Here is a 27,066-nt window from a genome sequence, read left to right on the forward strand (position 1 = left end):
ATGTGCAATGGGTCTAATGCGCAGCAGGCATTTAACAAACACAAAACCAGAACTCAGAAGACACTCTCTAGGCCCTAACAGGGAGCCCCATGAGGCCTGATACAATGGTTCCCATACCCAACAGAACAGAAGAACAAGTGGGGAACTCGAGTAACCACTCAAAATGTCTTACGGTCACTCATTAGCCAAAACATATCAGAGTCTAGAGGATGCATCCCCTTGAAAGAAAAGAGGAGCACAACAATACTACAGTACATGCACTTATGCTGATGCCTGTGAGGATTAGAGCTGCAACCAGTCACCAAGGGGTCATCAGGCCATGAAGCGTTCTTCTACAAGGAACTGGATTGAGTACGATGCTTCACTGAAGTCTTCATAGGTCGACTACGCCCGTCTCCCTGAGACAAATTGGGGTTCATCCATGGAGGGGCATGGGGCTTTACTGAGATACTCTCATCAGTCCACTGAAAGACCTCTTTGGATGTTCCTAAGAAGAGAGTCTGGGACTGTAAAAGGACTTTCAATTTTGCTGGTTATAACAGGATGTAGAAAATGTTAAGTTCTTGAAGGCATTGCTTAGGTGCCTAAACGGATTGTCATTGTTGCTGGACATTCCTTGTGTAATCTGGGAAGATCAGAATGGCATGTGATTGGTACATAATTTTGTCTTGGAATCTGGTAAGCTTCAGTATAGCATCCCTCTGCATACAACTTAGGAGCTAGGCGATCACAGGTCTGGGTGGTGGTGTGGCGTCAGGGCGCAATGGGCCAACTCAATCACAAAGCAAGTGGAGAGAGCCTTCTGGGCCATCAATGTGTGAGATATTGATTCAAGAAGCATCCCACTGAAGGGCCCTCACACCCCTTTGGGGAAACCAACAAATCACACAGTACTGCAGTCAGCCCTGCCCTCTGCATCTTCGACCTGGGCCACCAACCCCTCAGTAACAACTGTGAGGTTGTTCAATGTCTGCTGTAGGGAAGTAACAGAGTTCCCCAATCCGGAGACCCTGGGCTTGCCCTCCATAAATAGGTCGACTGCGTTTCGTATGTCTTTGTGGGAGAGGGCAGCCTCAGTGTCCACCACCCCAATTTTGTCATTCAGCATGTCTCACCACTGTGTGAGGGCCACCAGGAGGGCAGCGCTATCAAGTGGGAAATCCTGGGCGTGCTGAATGAAGTCACAGGCGTTGAATGGATCCGGTAGGGCGATGGTTTGAAGAATTTTCAGTTGCACAGCAGGCACTGCGTCGATCCGTTAGGGCTGTGCCTCAAATTTTCTGCTGCAAGGCAGGTGCTGCGTCAAATCTTCACTCAGGAAGTCAGGCTGTGTCATTCCGGTTTGGCTGTGCGTCGATTTCTCGGTCACAAGACGGCTGTGCGTCATTTCCGGCAGGCTGTGCGTCTATATTCAGCGCACAAGGAGTTTCCTGAAGAGATGAAGTCTTTTTGGCCCTGAGATTTCGGAAAACAGGAGGCATACTCAATCCAAGCCCTTGGAGAGCACTTCTCAGCAAAGTCAGAGGGCAGCAGTCTTCAGCAAAGCAGTCCAGATGAGTGCTTTGGGCAGTCAGGAAGTTCCTCTTGGCAGGTTGCAGGTTCAGGTCCAGAAGTGTCTAAATTGGTGTGGTAAGGGACCTAGTTTATATACCCAAAATGCCTTTGAAGTAGGGGAGACTTCAAAAAGTGGTTTTGAAGTGCTCAAGTTCCTCTTCCAGTACAGGTCTGTCTGCCAGGATCCCAATAGGGGGTTTGGCAGTCCATTATATGAGGGCAGGACACTAGACTTTGAAATGTAAATGTCAGACCCTCCACCTTTCCAACCCAGGAAGAACCATTCAGTATGCACATGAGTGCAGGTGTGACTGAGTGTCCTGTATTTGTGGTTGTCTGGGTGAAATGCACAAGGGAGCTGTCAACCAGCCGAGACGTTGATTGGAGACAGGCTGTAAGGCACAGATGGATTTTAAGTGAAGAGAAATGCTCACTTTCTAAAAGTGGTATTTCTGAAATAGTAATATAAAATCCAACCTCAACAATAAGCAGGATTTTCTATTACCATTCTGGCCATACTAAATATGACCCGTTTACCCCTTTCTGATCAGAATCTACCACTCAAACAGTATTTGAGGGTAGTCCTAATGCTAGCATATGAAAGGAGCAGGCCTCACAGTAGTTGAAAATACATTTAGGAGTTTCCACTACCAGGACATATAAAACACAAATGTACATGTCATGTCCTTCCCCTTACCTACATAGCACCATGCCCTATGGTTTACTTACCGCCTACCTTAGGGGTGACACATATATAGAAAAAGGGGAGTTTAAGGCGTGGCAAATACTTTTAAACGGCAAGTCGAAGTGGCAGTGGAACTGCACATACAGGTCTTGCAATGGCGGGTCTGAGACATGGTTAAGGGGCTGCTTATGTGGGTGGCACAATCAGTGCTACAGGACCACTAGTAGCATTCAATTTACAGGCCCTGAGGTACATGTAGTGCACTTTACTAGGGACTTGCAAGGAAATCAAATATGCCAAATGGGAATGAACCAACGTTACCATGTTTAAGGGAGAGATCATATGCACTTTAGCACTGGTTGACAGTGGTAAAGTGCACAGAGTCCTAAAACCAGTGTCAGAAAGGTGGAGGGAGGCAGGCAAATAGTTGGGGATGATCACCCTAAGACCACTCTAACACATACGTAATCTATCCTGCCTTCCAACACCAATGACAATTGATGAGGTGTTTTATAGACACCTGTTGCCGCACCTGGGGCATCCTAATACTGGCCCTGCTGTGAACCGCTGATCCCTGCAATTCTAGAGGGGGCTGCCACATGAGATGCGAGGTCTGATGAAAAGTGGGGAGGACTCGCACAGGCTGCATTCGCCTGATCTGTGTGGACTGAATATCCACTTAGGACGCAGAGGCTCCCACGTTTTCAGGCCATAGGGGGCTGCAAAGAGGGCTGTGTGGCCTCTCTCAAGGTGGTCGCCCAGGAGGAGACGGAACACATACATCCTTTGGCTGCCTTCACAGATGCCTTGAGGGATGGGAGGGAACCATATCAGGCCCCCGCTGGTCCTTTGTAGTTGCGTCTGGGACATGACTGAACCATGGTGCTTGAACCTGGACTATGGCAACGGGGGACCTGGCTCCTCCGGAGTCTGCATGAACAATGGAGCGGACATGAGCTAATGCAGGCATTTCTATTATCGTGTAAACGTCAATGGTCTTATATCTTTGCGAACTGGCTCGATCGGGCCCTAACTTAATATCTAACCCTGTTATGCTCCCTCGGTGTGAATACATATCACCACAGGGTCCTTTATGCTGCGGTGTCCTCTGCCGACATCTACTTGCTGAACCTATTTGGTGTGTCATGGACTGAAGTCATCAAAGACCTGCCTGGCACAATATCGAGGGAGTTATGATCCTATTGGCCGTATCTGTGACTACCTTCCCCTCTGAGGCATAGTACGGTGCCTTGCCCTGTTATTGCTGCATTCATTTACCCAGCTTATCTCGCCTGGGGGGCATGAACTGGAGGTTGCAAACAGATCCTACTGAGTGAATTACTGGAGTGGCATTGGAGCCGGCACCATTCCACCACACCAAACCTCTGGTTTGTTGTGTCGACAGATAATATCAGTGTCGCCTAATCCAAGAACGCATTAGAGTATCTCGGGCCCTAGTGTTCTTTAAGCTTCAGTTCAGTTCAACACGACCAAAGGTGGAACTCAGTCATCAATAAACTGCAACTTTAGAGCCTTGTGCCGTCCTCACTGGCTCTCTAGACTTGTGGTGGATAAACTGTGTTGGATCAGCCTACGCTCCAGTCTCCCTCCTGGGGCAGAGGGCGACACATACTAGAACATCTATATGGGACACACCAAATCAGCTCACTGTATGTTCCAACAGAACGATGTACCTCCCCAACAAAGCCAGACTGAGGGCTTCCTCCCAGATTACAACGGAGGACAGTATCCCCCCTACGAACCGGTCTTCCCCTTTGGAAAAACTTGACCTGATCCTTTAGGAAATACAAGATTCACAGACAGCTACTGAACACCATATAGACTCCCTCGCAGAAGATCTAGGTATATCATGGAATGACCATTGTAAATTAGTTGACAAGGTGCCGAATGCTGAAGGAAAAATATTGGAGATGCCTCCCCCAACAAGTCATGAATACTGCTGCCATTGCAGCGCTTCAGAGACAAATTAAAATATTGCATGAGAGAGCCAAAAATGCTGAGGGCCAGCACCCCCAACCCCGGGCCTATCCCCCTGTTCACGGTTAAGCATGCTGGGTTGCTCCTCCCTGAGCGCCACCCGACCTATGGTAGCAAGGATTCTGAACTTCAAAGATCGGGATCATCTTCTGCAAAAGACCAGAAAAGTGGCAACTATCATCATGACAATGGCCCAGTCTCCCTTTTTCCGGAATACATTCATGAAGTAATGTTGTGTCTTATACCAATCGGTCAAAAGACAGCTCCAAAATAAGAGACTTGCTTATGCCCTACTGTTCCTGGTTAGACTGAAAATCCTCTGTGATGATCGTTCGCTGTTTTTCAATACTCCTGAAGTATGCATGTTATTAGCTGGAACGTCAATAACTCGCCTCCCGCCTCATTCGGGTCACACACAGGGAGGTGCCCAGAGATCATCCAGACAACGGGACCAGAAGCGAGGGATGACAGGCAGGCTTTGGACAGCAGTGCAAAGAACAGAGGCATCTATGGTCTTGCAGCTACATAGATCCTCCTCAAACTCCTCTGCCATGGCGCACTCACACTCAAATGCCAGTGTGTAGCTCTTCCCTACTGTTACACTGAAAACTGCAGACACACTCATTTGATCAATCCCAGACCTGGCTCCCCATGCAATCATTAGTGCATATTGATGTGGTCCTTCAGTAGTCTATCCTTTCCCTAACACCTTCTTCCCCTCCCTGCTATCCTTCTCCCTTTCTGCATTTTCTTCTTTCTTTCTGTTAAGGGGGTGGATTTACACACAGCTCCTGGTCCAAAAAGTACATACTATGGGTCTGTGTATGTTAGTAGCTGTCACTTGCTTTGTCCATACTATGGGAAGCATTCTCATACAAGTCAATGTGTTGGGCTCTAGGGTGGTTGGTGGGGAATGTAATGGTCTACCAGGAATCAGAGAGACCAACTTATGGGTTTCATTTTACGTTTGATACCGTCCTTTAGCAATTGCTCACAGGGTTACTGTTTTTTTATGTTCAGGTTGTTTGTTATTGTTTGGTGGAACAAAGGTTTCTTGATGGCCCCACCATCGGGGAATTGTTATTTTTCATACCAGATGTCTTAGCGCTCTACATGCTTATTATAATGTGGGCTGTCTCCTCACGGCTGAGATTGTAATTGCAGTAATGTTAAGGCTTCTGTATTGCAACATTACAAGATATTGGTGTGGAACGTCAGGGGGTGGGGTGTCACACGTAAAAGACATTTTGGCACAATTGCACCCCTGGAAGGCCTCCATAATATACTTACAGGAGACCCACATCTCTGCTCCCGAAGCTGTTGAACTGCAGTTGAAATGGAGGGGACAGTTGTTCGCCAAGACTTTTTCAGGGTTTGCCCGTGTGGTGGCTGTATGGCTCAGGGCTGGAGTTCGTTTCAAAGCACAGGCCACCAAAATCAACACAAAGGGCTGTTTTTTTTGTCCAGGGTCAATTGGATAGGGTTATGGTGGTCTTAGTGTATACGCCCCCCAATAGTGAGCAAGATGTGTTTCTGCAGTGTAGTCCTGGCAGTCCTGGTAGATTGGTCACATCCCTCCCTGATTCACAGCTGAGGATTTGAATGCAGTACTGATATTTCCATAGACCTGGCCCACCCCCCTTGCCTAATACTAGCTCAGCTAGACGGGCACAAGCCCTTAAGAACTGGCTATCTCACTGGCCCCTGGCTGACATAAGTGTAGGGGTGACCATGTCAAAAGAGGCACTTTCCTACACCTCCCCATCATTATCCCGCATTTGATATTTAGAACAATGAACCCTCTCCTAATTGTCCCCATATGGGCCTCAGGCCTATATAAGGTATGCAAGAATATAGGTATGTAAGAATACCTCTTCCACCCTCCAGCCCCCCACACGGCTTACACGGCCGACTGGATAAAACCTCTGCCCAGCACACATGACAGGACTATTTACTGATATGACTTACTTGGGGAAACATTCTCGAACCGTAACCCACTGGAGTTGGTACTGGCTTGGGGCTGAGTCCCTTTACTGGTCCCAACATGGCATATGCAGCCGTCCCCCTTTTAGAAAACACTATGTTCAGAATACTCTTGGCACTACCTTTGAGGGTATGGCCTTGACACCACTGCTGGACTGTAAGGCATTTAAGATAGTAATCAAAGGGGTGTTCATGGCTCAAGCCTCGAGAACCAGGCACTCCAATCTAACAAAACTGGTCCAAATTGAGAACCACATGGGCGTTCCCGAACAAGAGACAATAAATGACCCTATTCGCTTGGCAGAACTACAGAAAGTTAGAATATAGCACGCAGGAACTCTTGAGCAGCTGAGAGTGTTAGACTATACAACCTACACAGAGCATTCATTCTGATGGAGACAGGACTGGTACACTTTTGGAACACATGATACAGCCCCCAAGGTCCCATATTCCAATCCTAAACATTATCTTGATTATAGAGGCAAACTGTACTACGCACAGGGCAGTTAATGAAGTTTTCCGGGCTTTCTATTGCAATCTATATAAGGCCAGCCCCACACATCTCCTGCACTCCAAAATAGGTACCTAGGTGACTTAAGACTCCCACAGACCCCAGGAGAGGTGCGAGCAGCACTGGCGGCTCCTATTACAACAGAAGAATTGCATGCGGCCATTAAAGAGATGGTACACAATAAAGCTCCAGATGTGGAGGGACTGCCCATAGAATTCTATTCTACGTTTGCCACAAGTTTAGTCCCTTGGTTCGAGAAATGGTACCAAGCTGCTCTAGAGGGTGGTGCATTGCCATCTACGTCTGGTCAGGCCCTTGTCACTTCCCTGTTAAAACATGGCCAAGCCCCTCAAGACTTGCACTCTTATAGACCAATGTCTCTCCTGACCTCAGATTACAAAATCCTCAGCAAGGTGCTGGCCCAGAGGTTGCTGCCCTCGCTTCCGGATCTGGTACATACTGATCAGAGTGGATGTGTTCCCCATCGGAGTAGTTCCGTGAATATCAGGAGAGTATCAAATCATGGAAATAGCACGTAGTTCCTTCCCTAATGCAGGTTGTTTCTCATTAGTCTTACAGGAAGCTTTTGACTCACTGGAATGGGAATACTATTCTCCGTATTACAGAAATGTAATATTCCGGCTGCCTTTTTACTTGGGTAAAAGTCCTTTATGTCCATCCAATGGCCAAAGGTAGAACAGCCGCACAAATCTCTTCACAATATCCCAAGGCACATGTCAGGGTTGTCCACTGTCACCATTACTGTTTGTACTGGCTATGAAACCACTCGTGCAAAGGTTGTGCCAAGAAGGGGCAGGATGGGACATCACATGTAAGCGCCAGTCACACGCCGCCTCCTTTTACGTGGACGAAATGCATACAAATACCCATGACATGACCTTGGACATTACACCCATAGCCAGAACCCTCCAACTATTTGGGGATCTGTCTGGCCTGTGGGTCAACCATGCAAAATCAAAGGCATTCTCCTACCCAAATGCCTTGCCTCCTGGAACGATTCAACTGGGTGCACATATTTTCTGGTATCTGGGCATCCACATTTACTGATCCCACCATGATTTGCTAGAAGGGAACCAACTGAGGGTGATAACAGTGCTGGGGGCCCAAGTAAAGTTCTGGGTCACCCTTTGTCTGTTGGTGGCTGGCTGCTTGGCCTTAGCTATGAAGGTGACGGTACCAAAGCTATTATATTGTTTTGTTAACCTCTTGTAGGAAGCTGGCTCTCTATATACTGCACTAAAAGGAAGCACACTGTGCAGAGTCCAGTGGAACCCCAAAGGTAGGTTTGCAGAGGCAAATATAGATATGTCTAGTGCTCTTTTTGTGGTAGTGTGGGCAAGCAGTTAGGCTTATCAGGGAGTCATGTTAAGCATTTGTTGTACTCACAGAGGCAATAAAGGAGACACACACTCAAAGAATAAACCCAAGACCAATTTAGAAAAATAACAGTTGTTTTATATATGCTTTAAACCAAAGAACTTCGCTATAAGGTAAACAGTTTTTAAATCAAAAATACTTAGCTTTTTCAAAAAACACAGTGCAATTTTCAGAGTCTTGAATGGTAACCGGAAAACAAGAAAGCAGTTTCACAGGTAAGTACACAATTTACAATCTCAATCCTCAGGGGTTTAAGATAGCTCTGGGCAAGGTTCAAAATGGTAATAAGAGTGCACCCACTGCGGCACAGAGGCAGCTGGATGCAGAGGTTGAAGTTTGATTCCATGCCCAAAGCTAATCAATGGAGAACGGGGGAGGGGAGAGATGTTGACGCACTGTTCCTAGGTAAGTACAAGCGGGGCAGCTGGCTGAAGAGTGTCAACACGGTGTCGGGCATAGAGTGCTATCCAATGGAGACAGGGGATATCCACTGAAGTACTTACAAGTGAGTTAAGCTAGGTGAAGGGCTGATCTTCTGGAGCTGAGTTAAGTACAAAGGGGTGGGGATGGGGGGGGGGGCACAAGGCAGTACCAAACGTACACCTTCAGCAGCACAGAGGCAGCTGGGTGCAGAGTGCCAACACATCGTTGGGCACCCAATGTTATTCAACCGAGGAGATGACTTTCAGAAATGGACTGTATTCTCTGGCCATGAGGCCGGGAGAGGTCAACCCACAGCCGTCCAGGTAATTTGAGATGGCAGGGGTCGTAGGGACACCGAGGGTTCAGCTCCGCAAGGCCCAGGGGCTCTGGGTGCAGGGGTGTCTTTGGGTGTCGGAAACAGAGTACCAGGCAGGTCGCAGTCAGGGGGTGTTCTCAGATTTAGGCTGCAGGTGTCGCTGCAGAGTCCAGCAGGGGTCAGCCCATGGTGGACTCTTGGTCAGAAGCACTGGGGAACCTTCACTGGACTGGTGGGCCAGTTTGACTTGGGTCAGGGGTGTCGGGTGCAGAGGTGGTTCCAGACGGTGGTTTTGCGGTTCCTCAGGCAGTCAACTGCTTCTTTGGAGATGGTTTCTTCTGAACATGTGCGTTGTCCATGGGAGTTCTTGTTCTTTATTGAAAGCAGGCAGTCCTACCAATGTTTTGGAGATTGCTGGGCTGCAAGACAAGTCGTCACCTTGTGCAGGTTCTTTGAAGGCTGCAGACAGGCCGATGGACGTGGGGATAATGTCTTCATTCTTCTCTGCAGGTGCAACTTCATGGTGTCAGGCTCTTCTTAGGTGGAGAGGAATCTGATTCTAGTGTTCAGGGCAGCAACTTAAATACTGAATTTAGGGGTGTTACAGCGAATGCCAGGTGGTAGCCAATGGGCTACTCATCTTGAGGATGACTACACACTTCCATTGAACACTTCCTTTGGGAAGTGGCATAGACCTAACCCTATTGGCCTAATTTCTTCGATTCAAGATGGAGGAATTTAAAAAGTAGTGTCCACTTCAGCTCGTCCACCCTGGAGGTGGGACTGGCATGAACTGGGCACTCCTCCTAATTTCACCACTAAAAGTGGGATCAGGAGCTGGGTGTTGGCCTCCTCCACCATTTGGAGAGGCCTGGGTTGCATTTCAAAGGTGGCAAGGCCTTTGAGGCTCCCCGCCATGGAAAGTCCATACTGCCTGATAGGAGTTAACACCTCTGTGCAGAGTAGGCCTTTGTTCTGAACCATCGATAGCACTGGCTCTCACCTCAGGGGGCCAAAACTCTTGTCTTCAGGTGGTTGTACTGGAGTCAGTGCCCACAGGAGGTGGTACGTTTTGCAGGGGGCACCTCTGAGGTGTCCTCTGGGTGCATGTATTAATAAATCTGTCATTGGATTCAGTGAGGGTTTAATAATACGAGATGTTTGAAACCAAACATCCCTAGTTTCAATGAAGCCATCAAGTAACTGGGGAACTCGTACTGACCAGTGTCCAGCACACATATCTAAAACGGCCTTCCAAATCACTTACTATCAATAAGAATCGACAAAGACAAAGCAGGGGCATACCTGCTCATGCAAATATGCCCTCACATGTGTTATAGCGCACCCTGCCTTAGGGTTGAATGACCTTCTGTAGGGGTGGCTTACAAATGACATATGCAGTGGTAGGGGACTTGGCACATGGGGATGTGTGACGGGTGGTGTTTTCACTTTTGTCTACACCAAGATACCCAGTGTGCGATGGCAGCACTGTGTGCGTTTGGTGGAGTGTCCCTGAGGGTGGCACAATACATACTGCAGCCCTTAGGGACCTTCTACAAGAGTACAATTTTTGGAAACAATATCTGGCACTAGGTGCCTAGTTAGCAGGAACCAAGTGACTTTCAGTTGAAATCACATCAAATACCAGGCAAAATGTGGGGGCTAACCATGCCGAAATGGGTGCTTTCCTACAATGCCACAATTTCCCCCAAAGGAGGGGTAGCTGCAAAATGAACAAAGACTGGCAATACATCCTGAGACTGGCTATAACGCAAGTGTATTTATTTTTAAAGGGGGCAGTGGTGACAATTTTATTAAAAATGTTTCTTAGGATTGTGCAGTGAGGGGTAAAATTATGTTAGGTATCCGCTACCCAATTATACTAGCATTAAGAATGGTTATTCCTGACACCAGTTTATGCAGTGACAATGGGTGAGGTGTGTGCAGTCCTGAGGAACACAGGATGTTTCTGTATAGGGCACTTCAGTCACACATATTCACTGCTGAAAGATCGTGGTATTTATATGGGTGATGCAACTGCACTAGAGGATGGATCGGATGAGATGGATAACACCTTATTGTGAATTGTGTTGTCTTCGTTCAACATGTCTACACTACTAAGTGAACATCTGAGAAAATGTGTTATCTTTTCTTCACTTTATTTGCTACCTTATAGAAATTGATTCTTAGTTAGAATGTCCGTAAGACAGGGACCACTCCTGATGCATGCAGCCACTGACCAGTTTTAGGCTGAGTAACGGCAGACCCATATTGACTGACAGAGCCTGCATCACAGAGATCTCTTAGGATCACTGATTTTTAGTATGCAAAGAAAAGACTAACAATAAAATTAAAGTAATGTATTAACCTCTTCCCATGCATATTCATATTTTACCTCTGTGACCATATATGAATCACTATAAACCATATGGGTTTTCCTCTACTGGAACACAAGCCAGCTGTAAAAAAACACCTTGTGATGATGTATCAAAAAAGAAAATAACTAAATCTCCACCCTGTCAAGTGCTACACACTTAAAACATTGGCAATACAGATGTACTTGATAATGAAGCAGGCCACTGGAAGTGGGTGAGGGCATCAGTTCCTTTAAAGGAATAACTTCACATAGGATTTGGTGAAATAAAAAACAATCATGATTTACCTCCATGTCTTGCTCCTCAGATAGTGACATACAACCCTGAATTCCCAAAGGTGCCTTCAGGCTCTTTGATACTTTTTTGTGTACTACATTCTTACCAATGTCAGTCATTCACTCTGACCTCACTCTTTTGTTTACATGACAGATGTAGGAAATCTGTCTTTTCTGTGAGGTTACTGCAGATTTGTTAACCTTTCCTAGACCCACTGTGAGCACCTTATCACTGCTAAACAACAGAAAACTGCCTGTGTGTGCTCCATCTCAAAACATGGTTGAAATCGGTGAATAGGCCAATTACTAATAGGTATATTGAATTTGCCTGGAAGATTATAGTATGCGGTGTATAAAGTGTACACATGGTCTGCAAATTAAGTGCCCCTAGTGAACTGCAGTACCTACTGTGCCATCCTCTACATTGGCAATGCAACCACGTCTTTAAGCCTATACTGAGTAACCTGGCAGCTGCAGCAGTAAGCCTGCAGTGCAACCAGTCAAAATAACCATTTTGACAGATTAAAAACCTCTATTTTAAATATTAGTAACCCACCCTTGCGTAAACCTTGTAGCCCACAGGGTAGTGTTCGTTCTTAGTACCTGAGCCAATAAAAAAAAATTATGTTAGCATATCCCAAAGTGACAAGGTCTAGAAAGCTATTTTCACTATGGCAGGCCTACCTGTTCTTTGCAGAAAACTAGAGTATAGATTAAACCACTAATGCTGAATAGGACCAGATAGATAAAGAGTTAAACAACTATTTTCAATAGTTCTTCAAGATCCAATTCAATGGTGAACTCAGATGTTTAATCAATATTAAGGAAACAAACTTTTAGAAAGTTACTTTTTCCTTGCCTAAGGCTCCTGGAGGCATTAGATCACCAACAGTAGCACAGCCAGTACTTATGCCTGAATACGTGTGAAAGAGGTATAAAATGACTCTCAGGAGAAAATAATATGCTGGCCTGAATGGGCAGAGAAGACTCCTCTGAGTTCAACAGGATTAATAGGGTGGAGCTGTGGGCCTTGTGACAGCACAGTGTCAAATCATGATTAAAAGGTCTGTTGAGCCGTACGTAAAACGTTGGGAGCACTTCAAAGGGAGAGAACACAATGCCAAAGCAATTCTTATCTGGTTTCTGAAGGACCCTGCTTTTTTATTGACCAATATTGTGTCTCTAGGTTTGTTGTGGGTACAGTGCCTGTTTCAAACTAGTTTTTAGTTTCAGATGTAAGTGGCCACTAGGATTACCATAGTATACTCTCCACTCACACACCAGACTCAGAGCCCGGGTTTAATGTGCCCAGAGACCTTTACCATCTTGGATTTGTCCTGACACAATGCATGCTGGCCCTCTTTGCAGTAAGGTAAACAGAAACTACTGCAAAAGTAGGTAGATAATGGAGTGGGAAAATTTCCCCTATTGTTTAGGAAGGTGTCAGCAGTCATTCAGACGCACAAGCTAGTATCAGGCATAAATGTGGTATCATCATGCTCCTTCTTCACAACATTTTCTATATCTGTAGCAAATCAAAAGAAGACAGGATCTGCTGTCTGTGACCTGGGAAGAGCTGTAAAGTACTGGACATGCTCACTTTTGTACCAAGGACCAAGAAGTGCAAATGTCATAAGGCTGACCTCCTCCTGTGTGGCTTCACAAAAGATGCCTTTTCCTGGAAGTACCCAGCTGACCAGTGGCAAATGGCCCTGGACTGGACTGGTGATCTCTGCCTGACACCCTGTAAGTCTCTAAGTGCCTCCCCTTAGGTCCTGGGAGGTTAGCCAAGTGTTCTCCCCATACTTGATTGGAACTTAAAAGACCAAGTCAGGAGGTAAGATCTACGACCAAGATGACCCTGATTGTTGTATATGACACATGCTCCACTGCAGTCAACCTGAAAATGTGCATAGATCCCAGTCCACTGCGACCATACGATATCAAAACTGCATCGTGCTTTTTGGTGTATTTTCTCTTAAATCTTTATTCACATCTCTAGTTCCACTTATTGTTTTTTGTCACTTTGTTGTAATTTTGTTAATTAAATATACTCTATTCATTTTGGAATTTGCATTGCTAGGCATGTTTTACTTTATTACTGTTTTGGCACTTCAAAATACTTTACTCATTGCCCTAAATTAAGCCTGTCTACTCTGTGCCACTGCTTCTAGTTAAGGTTAAAAATCAATGGTTAATCATCGTTATTCCTTGAGTCATTTACTCCAAATAATATTCCAATATTTTACAGCAGATGTCCACTACTCTGATATCAAGGTGCACTAAATGTGTTCCAAAATGTAACTACTTTAACTTCTCTTATGTTGGTAGCAAGGAACTTAAAAGAAGGCATTTCTCTACTAGTAGCTAAAAGAGGAGGCTATAGTTAGTTTCACTTTGCAGTTTCCTCTGAAGAATGCAATCAATTACAGCAGAAACTAGACTTAGGCCACAGGAAATGAAGAGCCACTGAAATAATTTCTTCCATTTGCCTTCGAATAATGCTTTACCACACTCCATGCAGAGCCGGTTTCTGGGGATAGCAAGATAGGGTACCAGCCTACAGAAAATGTGATGCTTTGTATCGAAGATTGAATCCTATACAGTTTATTCACAGAAAACCATAGAAAATGAGATTTTTCGACCTCAACTCTTGGCAACAGGAAATTAGCGAACTTCTATAATTACTAACATATGACTAAATCACTCAATTGAGTTTATATGAAGCAAGTGTAATGGAGCCAATACTTACCAAAAGGCATACATGACTTTAAGAAACTGTCCTTGGGCATCTTCCATGTCTTCAGGTTCACCTTGAGTTTGAGCCAATGCATTAACAGATGGTAGGAGATGATTTAATATGGCTGCACACACTTCTTGGTCCCGGCGATATAAAGAACACACTTCACTACAATAGAGACAAAATACCTTTAACACAAAGCACTCTCAGGATGAATTAAATAGTTTGGATGATAATTGTTTTCTTACGGAAGAGGTTTTAAAAGCATCAAGACATCCTCTATTGGCAATTGATGTTCTTCAATTGGAAGTTCTTTCAGAAGGATGAAGTACTACAGTAAAAAGAAAACAAAATCTTCTATAGGTTAAATGATACTTAATGAAAGTATAAGCTTAGCTCCATGCCACAAAATACTGACCAGGTGCAGTTGCAGTGACTTGCTAGAGTCCTTTGCATTTAGGTCCACTAAAGATAGCAATTTCTTTCTTATGTCTGGGGCTCGAAAAGACACAGAATGTGGTTGGGCGGCTGTTACACACATACACAAAAACCTCAGTGTGTCGAGAAGGAGTAGGTCATGCTTTGTCAGGTTTTCTTCTGCCAGTGGGCTAACAGCAACTGCAAGTAACAGTTTGGTTGTTAGAATAAATGTGATCAGTTAGAATACATGTGAAAGAGTATTTACTTGTTCCAAAAATTGCACCAACAGTTTAGAATTAAATTATCTAGGTTTAGTCACAAATCAGTCTGGTCATCTTAAAAAGGCACATACATGCACATTTACTCCAATTTCAGCACATTGCAACATTTCCTTAGTAATTCTTTTCTGCAATGTACACAAGTAAGGTTCACTTATCAACAAAGGTTTTGCAGCAAAAATTCAGCTAAAAGCCAGAACATTGGGTTGTTTTGGCACATTGCAGCACTCTATCCATTTAAAACTCATTTTAAGACACTAGATCACTCAGGTTGACCAATGAACGCCCTGATCATACCAATTTAGTGGTATTATTGTGAATACCTCCTTTCTCTACATCATAATGCAGTAACAGTCTACTGCTGCTCCCAGGACCCAGTTAATCCCTTTAGGCCTCTAGATGCCCTAACAACTTTCAGTCACACCCCTCTCCACCAATAAACCCTTGTCACTAATCCCACTATAGATACTTTAGAGTGGTCCATCTATTGCAGAACGCTAAGTTGTGCAACACCATAAGCTAACCACGACTATGAGAAGGAGGAGATAGTGACCAGCTGCACCAGGTAAGCAAACATTGACAAAGTAGGGTTTTTGTGCCCCACATGGGGGGTACTTCATTACTCCAGTCTATGGGAAATCCAACATTCAAAGAACAGCACTATCTGAAAAGCCACGGACTTATATGGCCGTACACCAGAAGTGTACACAACAAATTACAAAGTTACAAAGAAATAACATTCTACAACAGTTTATACAGATCATTAACAGCGGTTTACATATTGCTCCCTCTCTCTCATCAACTTAAGGCCAGTAAGATCTATCCACGTTCAATCTTTTGTTCCTTCAGTGAGCAACGCCTCTACACTTGTAGCAGAAAGTTCATGCAAGGACTGCCATGTTCTCTATATTTTTTAAACTTTGGAGGACAAGCTGTGCTCTAGCATTCAAGTCTGTCTGTAAAGGAACCTTTCTTCTTTCTTCTAATATGCTGCTCTAAAACTGAAAAGAATCAGTTTATTCAGTTCCTGACAATATCGCTGTCAGCTTCACTAGTGCAAACACAACAAATCAACAAATGCTTTAATGTTTATTGTAAAAAAAAAAAAAAAGTCGTAGTGCACAGGCCTAGATCCTGCCACTTCAATTTTCTTCCACCCCACTCTGCTTTCTGATACCAGATATGTGCAAAGAAAGTTTATTTGTCAGAGTCTGGAAAAATGGTGAGTGGAATACCCTAAAAAATATAGAATGGCTGTTTTGATGGATGCAATGGTAAACGTTTTTGCAAATGTCACTTAATGCACTTCGAAATATCGCTAACTCTCTAAAGTAAACTTTGTTAGATAATATTGGGCCACAGGTGAAATATATTTTTTCTGTCTTGTCTTACATATTAATAAAAGAAACAAAGGAAACCATGCCCTACTGATCTTTTGTCAATTATAAAATAGAATTTTGCAATGTAGATAAGCCAGTTCTCCGAAAAAAACATACAACTCGTTCAGGAATACACCATGATTCGCATACAATTACAGACCACTTTCCAAAGCGAGTTTTCAAAAACTCTGGGCTAAAACAGAAGTACTAGCTATAATATTAATGCAAGAATATTAATATTATAGCAAGTACTCAACAGGCAGATATGATATCGAACACTAAACCTAAATATTTTCCTGCACACTTAGGCTTGGTAAAGCTACTAGATATGCTGCTGACATGGTCCTTCAGGCGCAAACCCCACTTGGCCTTCACTGTGATATTACTGACCTGCCAGACTGCTAAAGGATGAATACACTCGCTATATGATACTTTACAAAGCAAAGTGATGGAATTTTACAAAAACTAAATCCCACAACCTAATGAATGGCTGGTGTTTTGTCTCTTTCCCCAGATTCCAGTTGGTCTAATTTTTACAAGATGGTGATATTATCTGCATGTATTAGATACAGAATTGATGCTTGTTTAGAGGTAACATAACTAATTTCCTTAACTGTTTTAGAAGAAATAGTATTGAAAAAAATGTAACTCTTTCCATAGCCATTTATTTAAAAAATGTTCTCAAAATGTCTAGTAAAAATGTAAGTAAGCCACAGTGCTATCTGTATGACCTGCTTTCTCTATCTTACTTTTCTTGGTTTGGACTCCGGCATTTGCCATGGTTCTCTTTTGAAGGAGCCTGGATCAGGCTCCCTTAAGAGAAGATAGGTGCAATATGACAATGTCCCATGTCTTTCTTAGTTGTTTATATTTTTGTAGAGAGGAAAATGTACTTGATTTTTTTTGTAAAAATATAATTTATGTGATTGCATGAGTTTGTCTGCATTTCTGGTATGAGCACAGAACCATGAGATGTCTTGTGTAATGGTTCAATGTTGCAATTATTTTGAGCTTAATGAATACAGTGAGATTAATGTTACATTAGATTGTTATTATAATGGATTTATTTGTTCATCTGATTAGGCTGACAAGCTGCAGAAGCCGTTCACTGCATTGCTGCATCGGCGTTGGGAAATGACAGTCTCTGGGAGGGGGGTGGATGCGGGCCTGAGGCTTGTTCTGAGGCAAAACAAGGCAAGGAGATGGCGAAGGCCCTCGTAGGGCTTCTTCTGTGGCGTGAAGGCGACTCTCGGCCTTTCCCATATAGTGGATGTTTCTCCTTGGTTCCATTTTACCTGGCCAGGACTTATTTAGTTTAAGCAGAACTAAGAAGCCTCTAGATCATACCACATTCTGTCCTTATCTACATGTCACATGCTCCCAACAGTGGATGATAGTATTAGAACATGTTACAACCTGTAAATTAGGTATTAAAGCCTGCCTTGAGACTTGATGGAGCATTCTTAATTCTGCTATATCGCCCCTATACTCTGTGTGGACCAACTGACAGGGGGAGCGGGGTTGCTTCTCTGGATTATTTTGGGCTAATTTAGACTCCTGGTTCTTACTGGTACTCAGCAAAGGTACTTGTCCATATTCCTCAACTATAACTTCAGTTAAAATCTAGATATTGAATTAAGAGGGCATCCTGATGTCTTTTTTCTACAAGGCCATTTTTACAATTTGTGCTTTATCTCTTTGTGAAAAGCTCAGATTTGGTGGTGGATCAATGCTGCTAAATTAATGGAACAACGAATCATCTGATAAAATTAGTTTAAAACAAAAAGTAAAGTAAAACCTGGACCTATTGTTTTAATTACATAGAATCCGTCTACTTGGTTCTGTCCATTTGCTAGTCCGCTGGATAGTAATACTGTCTTAGAGCGTTGCAAAGGAATGGGGTCCCAGCCATCCTGTGTTCTTTTACGATCTGCGCACATTGTGTTTACATCTATGTGGGCTGGGGAAGTTTGCATCTGTCTGCACTGAGGTTGCAGCCTAGAGAAATGCACTGAAAATGCAAAACAGTTAAAATACTCAAGTGTCCAGGTTGAGTGCAAGGAGACAAATTTAGGGTGTTCATGAGGTCTCGTCATTATGAGTTGTTTGATAGAAGGTGCTTAAGACCAAATTATAGACATACGAACTATACTAAGTGGTCAAATGAGTGCCCTAAATCTAAACTAAAATAGACCTCTTAAAGCAGCGAACCGTGTGACTGTGTAGAAAACAGAAGCCGAGGGATAAGCAAATGGCCTCTTAGAGCTTGTTCAGTGTATATATTAGTCTGATTGCTACACTTCCAAAGGGAAAAAATTGACAACAAGATCAGCGCTATAATTGTCAACCCAGCTGAAGCCAACTGATGAGCCTCCTGCAGCATTAAAACCTGGGTCAAATCTAATCACGCTTTCCCAGAGGCAAACCGCAAGATAGACTACAACATCTGATGATCTGGCTCAAGTAAATGACGGACTACGTGTGGTAAGTCAACAAAATGTATAAAACGAATAAAACAAAAAGTATAAATACATGACGGAATTAAGAAGTCAGAAGTGACAGAAAAAATGAGCAGTTAAATGGTGAGAAATCGAACATGCTGTCGGAATAAGGAAGATCAGACTATCATCAGGATCAGCTGGTGTCGAGTACTATAGCTGACTATACGGGTCAAGTCAAAATTGACACGATAGTCAAAATTGATAGAAAAGAGGACATTTTAAGAAAGTTACTAAACAAACTTCTCCCACTGGCTACCTTCCCCGATAGGCTAGATTTTCCTCTCCCTAATGCGCTGGTCAAGTTGAAGTGATGAACAATATGTACAAAAACAGTTCAAGTACTAGTGCATGGTGAACCCGATGATTGCTGCCTGAGAGTAATTGCTGACAGTAGTATGGGTTACAATCAGGCGACTCAATCTTCCTGATATGCCTGGCTACAATCAACCCATACTGACCTCTCCTAGGAATGAAATTATCATTTAAGAGGCACCGAATGCCCTATATAAAATGCTGTCCCCTATGCTCCTTTTAATGAATAAATCCTTGAGTGGAAATTACCACATTGCATTTCTCCTGACAATGATACTTCAAACTCTAACAAGTACCAGGGCTAAAAGTGATTTAGCACTACAGACAGATGTTATAACAAACATGGTCAAAATCAAGGAGCCACTCACCTATGCAAATACCATTGCATCAGGGGGCAGTAATGCATAAGAGGAACCATCAATGGATTTGATTTTTCAAAATCAGTCGTTAGCTGAAAGTAGATAGTGGCCACATTATGTAGCAAAAGTGGAAAGGGTAATAAGAATTCACTAAATTACCCCAGAACAAATAGTGCTCAAGAAAAGACAAATACCATCAAAGCTAAGGATTCTGTAGCCGATTCAGAGCCCACATCAACTAAAGAGGTGGGAAAGACATGAGGGGAAAAGCAGGGCAAGAAGGAGATTCTCTGGTGTACTTGCTAAGGTGGTTGTTTACAGACAAGGGTAAAGAAGAAGCAGGGAAGACCGCAAAAGCAAAGCTTGATCAAGAAGTAGGGATCTGTGCAACACTAGCCCTTGGGAGAAAAAACAAAAATAAATCTAGAAATAAAACTTGCACATCTAATGGTGAGTAAGGTATCAATACTATCTGTACCGTTTTTGAAGCAAAGGTGAGTAGGATAGCTAGAAAAAAAACACCATGGAACAAGAAGAAACAATGAGTATGTTATCCAAGACAGAACAGGCTGAGTCAAAACAACCAATGCAGAAAAGAGAATTACTTGTTAAGAGTGAAAAATTTGATACAATCAGTGAAGGACAACACTAACACCACCTGTGTAGACATTAATCCTGATGATGTAACTTCCCAGAGTAAATGTCTGCCAACTTCACTGAACATGGGAGTGCCAAAATAATCCAGCAGCTACACCTTTTCATATGAAGATGATAGGGGAAGTGGTAATAAAGGTAAGGACATTAGGAGCAGTGTATAAAACATGTTAAAAAGTGATTTTACTGTTGATACTTTTCATTATGAGTTCATCGATTTAGTCTATAATACCACCTTAATCCAGCCTGTCTCCTAGGCCTCTTTTATGCAGTGCCGGCATTGAGAGGAGTAACGTTGCAGGAGGTAAAAGGAGTGAGCTTTGAAAAGTACCCAGACAAAAGTGGATGGATCTTAACAATGAAAGTGAAACTCACATCACCTAGTATAAGTAGGCTGATCCTAAGCCATCTGGTTGACATGCATATTATGGGAATTGATGTTCTGTCATGTCATTGTTTATCATCAGAGAACAATAACTCATTAATGGGCAATCAGTCAATGAGCAAAGATGTGGAAAAGCCATTGCAGGAGGCTTGCCTGGTGTGTGGTGGGTACCTATGGTACTTACACCTTAAAACCACGTCCAGTTATCCCTTATTAGTGTAGAGTACGCAAGGTCTAGAAGCCAGGCTCTCTAGAGGTAGCTGTGGAAGAGCAGCCAAGGCTTAACTAGGAGACATGCAAAGCTCATGCAATATCACTGTAGTCACACTTAGTACTTACGCGCATGAAAGAAAATTCAGTGTTACAAAAATAAAGGTATTTTATACTAAAAATACCAGAGACTATACTCCCTCAGGAGGTAAGTAATACACAAATTGTTTACACTAGTATGCAGAAACAGGCATAAAAACATTGAGAAAACAGTGCAAATAGTGAAAATCACAATAGTTAAAATGGGCCTGGGGGGGCACAAACCATATACTAAGAAAGTGGAATGCGAAAGTCGGTCCCCCACCTAGGCAAGTGTAGTGTGTAGAGGGGAGCTGGGAGTACTACAAAAGCCCAAAGGTAAGTACCACAACCCACCCCAGCGACCAGGAAAACAGGAGTAAATCACAGTAATACTTAGAAACCTGGTTCAAATCCTTCACCCCAGCCACAGAACTCTCACACTTTTACTCCCTGGAGTAGGGCACACAGAGTGCCGAACCGATGCCCACCACCTAGGACACCCCCCGGCCCCATGTTAGCTAAACTACTGCACTTCAAGAACAGGGAAGCCATCCTTCGGGCTGCCAGACACGCAGGCCCCCTGCGAGTGGAAGGCGCAACAATTATGCTATTCCCAGAATATACACGTGTAATGCAGTGCCAACCCCTTCCTTTCTTGAAGTAAAAAAGCAACTGCGCCAACTGGGAGAGCAGTAATCATTTTATTCAGTCTGACTCAAAACAATGAAGGACGGAGCAACTACCTTCTTCATGAGCCCCAAGGAGACATGAGACTGGGCAGAACGCCACCTGAGCACAATCCTGCCCAAGGCCTCTCAGCCTTCCCCTGCCCACCTCTAAGGATCGACACCTGGGAAAACCAAAGCCGAAGTCCTCAGTCTGCTCAGCAACGACCACGTTGCCCAATCTAGAACATATCATCACAGACCGCAGAAGAGCCCTATAGGCGGCGGCAGAGGTGGGACCCCAACCAGATGTCATTGACGAGGAAAAAGAACAAACACAGGTCTCCATCAGAGTCTCACAATCTCACTCTCTAGTGACACCACAAACGTCAGACACCATAATATCGGTCTACTCTCCCAAAAGCCAACTACACCTGTTAAAGCACAGAGTGTCAACAGGCATTACTTTCCCCCACTCCCTTCTTTCCACTCTTTTTCCCCCTCCACTCCTGACCCCTCAATTGGGCTCCCGCTTTCGCAGTTCCCCCAGGCGTATGGGGGATGGTGGCGACGGACACCTGAGATCCCACCATTTCTGCCCTGAAGGCCTCAGCCACTCATTAATGCAGGAGACATAGCCAACTCACCGACAGCACAGAGCTCACTCCTGGATACCACCCCGCAGAACACGAGAGTAAACACACACCAGTCTGGACATGTCATCCATTGTGACAGGCCCCCGAGTTCAGTTCATTCCACCCCCAAGTGTGGTTGTAACTCCCCTTCCCTTATCTACGCATGCAGCAGCTACCCCACCTCATCATCTCCACAGAGCAGCTTAAACAGCAACAACCTAATGAACCCCAACAATTACAACTTAGAAGATATCGATAAACAGCCATCACAAACACCCACCCAGCCATCCCTCCCCAACCCCTGAGATGCAGCGCACCGCCCCATGCATAAACCACACCTCCAGGACATCAGATTCCTCACGTTAAACATCGAAGGAATGCACACCACAGGGAAGAGATACACGGTGTATTCCTACACCAAGCAACAGCATGCTCAAATAGTATTACTGCAAAAGACGCACATAACCCACTTAGAGCTGGAGCACCTACGGAAACGATGGTGAGGTCTACGCCACAACACACGCATATGAAAGAGGTGCCATGATGTGGGTTCATCCTGGTGTCCCATTTCAAGAAATAGGTTCTACCATTGATAAAGAAGGCCGGTACATCCACCTGGATGGCCGCCTTGACAGCCTACCTCTCCTCATTGTCAGTGTGTGTGCGCACCTAACACCTTCTGGGACTTATTCTCTACTGAACTAGCTCACAAAACTCATCTTCCATGGGTTCTGGAAGGTGATTACAATTGTGTATTTGACCTTGCTCTAGATAGATCGCACACCTGTTACCTCAATCCCCCCCGCAAACACGAAAACACAGTTTCTGTGCATGGGTGCAAAACTGGCATGGGACACGTTAAACCCCTCTGATTACCTCTATTCTAACCACTCAGTGGTGCACAACCTTTATGTGAGGTTGAAAAGATGAAAATAAGTTACTTACCTGTAACTGCAGTTCTCCAGTATTTGTATCTTTTATAGATTCACATGCTTGAATCATTCCCCGTTGTTGAAATGGAAGTCCCACAGTAACTTAATAAAGCAGTATACATATATATATACATATCACTATCATAGGCTATAATGGCAACAAAAAGGTCAGTTTAATAGCCTATTCATGTCCTTTATTAAAAAAGGACCAAACTTGGAACTATAACCAATCAGGCAACAGCACCCTATAGAAGAAACTGCAAAGAGAGTCTTAAATGCTCTGAAACGAATCCTTTATCTTGGAAAGCAGGTGAGCTCCTAATTGAAATACAGTCAAGTAGGTCCCACAAAAAAGCAGAAACTCAGCCAACACGTGTTTCGCCCGACAGGCACGTATGGTGGGGCTTTCTCAAGGCATTGTGTTCTCAAGATTAGTTTTGCAACATACATTTTTTGTTGTCACAATGGCGATGGATGCAATTATTTAATTATTTGACCGGCTCTGATTTTTCCTTAAGATTATCTAATATAAATAGCGTTTACACAACGAAAAATGTATTTAGCAAAACGACACAATGCCTTGAGAAAGCCCCGGCGTACATGACTGTGGGGCGAAACACGTGTTGGCTGAGTTTCTGCTTTTTTGTGGGACCTACTTGGCTGTATTTCAATAATAGAATAGATAATCCCAAGCTATAAGGGGAGCCTCTCTGGGGAGAAGGGTGGGTCCCATGTGAATCTATGAAAGATACTAATACTGGAGAACTGCAGTTACAGGTAAGTAACTTATTTACTTCTTCAGTATTGGACCTTTCATAGATTCACATGCTTGAATCAGAATAGCAAGCAGTTACTGTATTTGTATATCTTATAGTATTAGCACAAATAGCGGATGGTGTGTAGAAAATATATATATATATAGGGAAAATGTCACTTACCCAGTGTACATCTGTTCGCGGCATGTGACGCTGCAGATTCACATGCTGTGCATTATCCTGCCATCTAGTACTGGGCTCGGAGTGTTACAAGTTGTTTTTCTTTGAAGAAGTCTTTTCGAGTCATGGGTCCGAGTGACTCCTCCCTTTCGGCTCCATTGCGCATGGGCGTCGATTCCATCTTAGATTGTTTTCCCCGCAAAGGGTGAGGTAGGAGTTGTGAGTATACTAGAGGTGCCCATGCAATGGAGTAGTAATGTATGTACATAGTGTGTATAAAAATAATATTTATTTACATATTTACAATTTTCATGCAACTGAAAACGGCTACAGGCTCCCGGGGAGGTGGGAGGGTGCATGTGAATCTGCAGCGTCTCATGCCACAAACAGATGTACACTGGGTAAGTGACATTTTCCATTCAATGGCATGTGTAGCTGCAGATACACATGCTGTGCATAGACTACAAAGCAGTAATCTCCCCAAAAGCGGTGGTTAGCCTGTAGGAGTTGAAGTTGTCTGAAATAATGTTCTTAATACAGCCTGTCCTACTGTGGCTTGTTGTGTTGCTAACACGTCTGCACAGTAATGCTTAGTAAATGTATGAGGCGTAGACCCGGTGGCTGCCTTACAAATTTCTGTCATTGGTATATTTCCAAGAAAAGCCATTGTGGCGCCTTTCTTTCTAGTGGAATGTGCTGTTGGTGTAATGGGTAATTCTCTTTTTGCTTTTGTAATGGGTAATTCTTTTTTTGCTTTAAGGTAACGTGTCTGAATGCATTTAACTATCCATCCGGCAATGCCTTGTTTGGATATAGGGTTACCTGCATGAGGTTTATGGAAAGCTACGAACAATTGTTTTGTTTTATGAAATTGTTTCGTTCTGTCAATGTAATACATTAGTGCTCTTTTTTATGTCTAATGTATGCAAGGCCCTTTCAGCTACGGAGTCTGGTTGTGGAAAGAAGACTGGGAGTTCCACAGTCTGGTTTAGATGGAATGGTGATATGACTTTTGGTAAGAATTTTGGATTTGTACGGAGAAACACTTTATGTATTTGTATAAAGGGTTCTTGAATAGTTAATGCTTGTATTTCACTCACTCTTCTAAGTGATGTGATGGCTATTAGAAAGGCTACTTTCCAAGTTAGAAATTGGATTTGACAAGAATGCATGGGTTCGAATGGTGGGCCCATGAGTCGTGTTAATACAATATTAAGGTTCCACGAAGGTACTGGTGGTGTCCTTTGGGGTATGATTCTTTTTAGTCCTTCCATAAACGCTTTAATAACTGGGATTCTAAAAAGCGATGTTGTATGTGTAATCTGCAGATAGGCAGATATTGCAGTGAGATGGATTTTAATGGAAGAAAAAGATAGATTAGACTTTTGTAAGTGTAATAAATAACTTACAATGTCTTTTGTGGAGGCATTTAGTGGCATAATTTGATTAGTGTGGCAGTAGCAAACAAATCTTTTCCATTGGTTTGCGTAACAATGTCTTGTAGGTTTTCTCGCTTGTTTAATGACCTCCATACACTCTTGTGAAAGGTTTAAATGTCTGAATTCTAAGACTTCAGGAGCCAGATTGCTAGATTGAGCGAAGCTGGATTCGGGTGTCTGATTTGTTGTTTGTGTTGTGTTAACAGATCTGGTCTGTTTGGTAGTTTGATGTGGGGTACTACTTATAAGTCCAACAGTGTTGTGTACCACGGTTGGCGAGCCCAGGCTGGTGCTATGAGTATTAGTTTGAGTTTGTTTTGACTCAGTTTGTTGACCAGATAAGGAATGAGCGGGAGAGGGGGAAAAAGTGTAAGCAAATATCCCTGACCAGCTGATCCATAGAGCATTGCCCTTGGACTGAGGGTGTGGGTACCTAGACGCAAAGTTTTGGCATTTTGCATTTTCTTTTGTTGCAAATAGGTCTTATGTTTGGTGTTCTCCAGCGGTGGAAGTGTTCCTGTAGGATTTGGGGATGTATTTCCCATTCGTGAGTTTGCTGTTGATCTCGACTGAGATTGTCTGCTAACTGATTCTGAATGCCTGGTATGTATTGTGCTATTAGGCGAATGTTGTTGTGAATTGCCCAATGCCAAATCCTTTGTGCTAAGAGACACAGTTGTGACAAGTGTGTCCCCCCCTGTTTGTTGAGATAATACATTGTTGACATATTGTCTGTCTTGACAAGAATGTGTTAGTGGGCTATTAGTGGAATACCGCTAGCAGTTCCAAGTGATTTATGTGAAGTAGTTTTTGTTGATTGTCCCATTGACCTTGTATGCTGTGTCTGTTGAGGTATGCTCCCCATCTAACCATGGAAGCATCTGTTGTGATAATAGCGTGAGGCACTGGGTCTTGGAATGGCCGCCCTTTGTTTATATTTATAGGGTTCCACCATTGAAGCGAAGAGTGTGGTTGGCGGTCTATCAACAATAGATCTTGTAGTTGACCCTGTGCTTGCGTCCATTGTTTTGCTAGGCACTGTTGTAAGGGCCGCATGTGTAGTCTTGCATTTGGGACAATGGCTATGCATGAGGACATCATGCTAGTAGGGTCATTACAAACCTTACCATGTATTGTTGGTTTGGTTGTATGCTTGATCTTACATTTTGGAACGATTGGACTCTTTGTGGACTTGGAGTGGCAATTGCTTTTTGTGTGTTGAGTGTTGCTCCCAAGTATTGTTGTATTTGGGATGGTTGCAGATGTGATTTTTGGTAATTTATGGAGAACCCTAGTTTGTGTAGAGTTTCTATGACGTATTGCGTGTGAAATTGACGTTGTTGTTGAGTGTTGGCTTTTATTAGCCAGTCGTCCAAATATGGGAATACGTGCATGTGCTGTCTCCTTATGTGAGCTGCTACTACTGCTAGGCATTTTGTGAATACTCTGAGGGCTGTTGTTATCCCGAACGGTAGCATCTTGAATTGATAATGTTTGCCTTGAATTACAAACCTTGGGTATTTCCTGTGAGAAGGATGGATGGGTATGTGGAAATACGCATCCTTGAGATCCAGTGTTGTCATGTATTCTCCCTTTTTTAGTAAGGGAACTACGTCTTGAAGT

The 27,066-nt window shown here is 43.6% G+C and overlaps 1 protein-coding gene across 1 annotated transcript in view; it reads right to left on the reverse strand.

Annotated features, from left to right (window-relative positions):
- Positions 1-27,066, reverse strand: part of ATM (ATM serine/threonine kinase) — a 1,319,133-nt gene that overhangs the window by 928,886 nt on the left and 363,181 nt on the right. Inside the window, exons 18-20 of the mRNA XM_069202321.1 lie at positions 14,677-14,876; positions 14,507-14,589; positions 14,271-14,426 (exon numbers count right to left, since the gene is read on the reverse strand). Of these exons, the coding sequence (XP_069058422.1) occupies positions 14,271-14,426; positions 14,507-14,589; positions 14,677-14,876 (439 nt within the window). The remainder of the gene's footprint in view (positions 1-14,270; positions 14,427-14,506; positions 14,590-14,676; positions 14,877-27,066) is intronic.

The sequence above is a fragment of the Pleurodeles waltl genome, chromosome 8 (assembly GCF_031143425.1).
Source record: "Pleurodeles waltl isolate 20211129_DDA chromosome 8, aPleWal1.hap1.20221129, whole genome shotgun sequence".
Taxonomy (NCBI): domain Eukaryota; kingdom Metazoa; phylum Chordata; class Amphibia; order Caudata; family Salamandridae; genus Pleurodeles; species Pleurodeles waltl.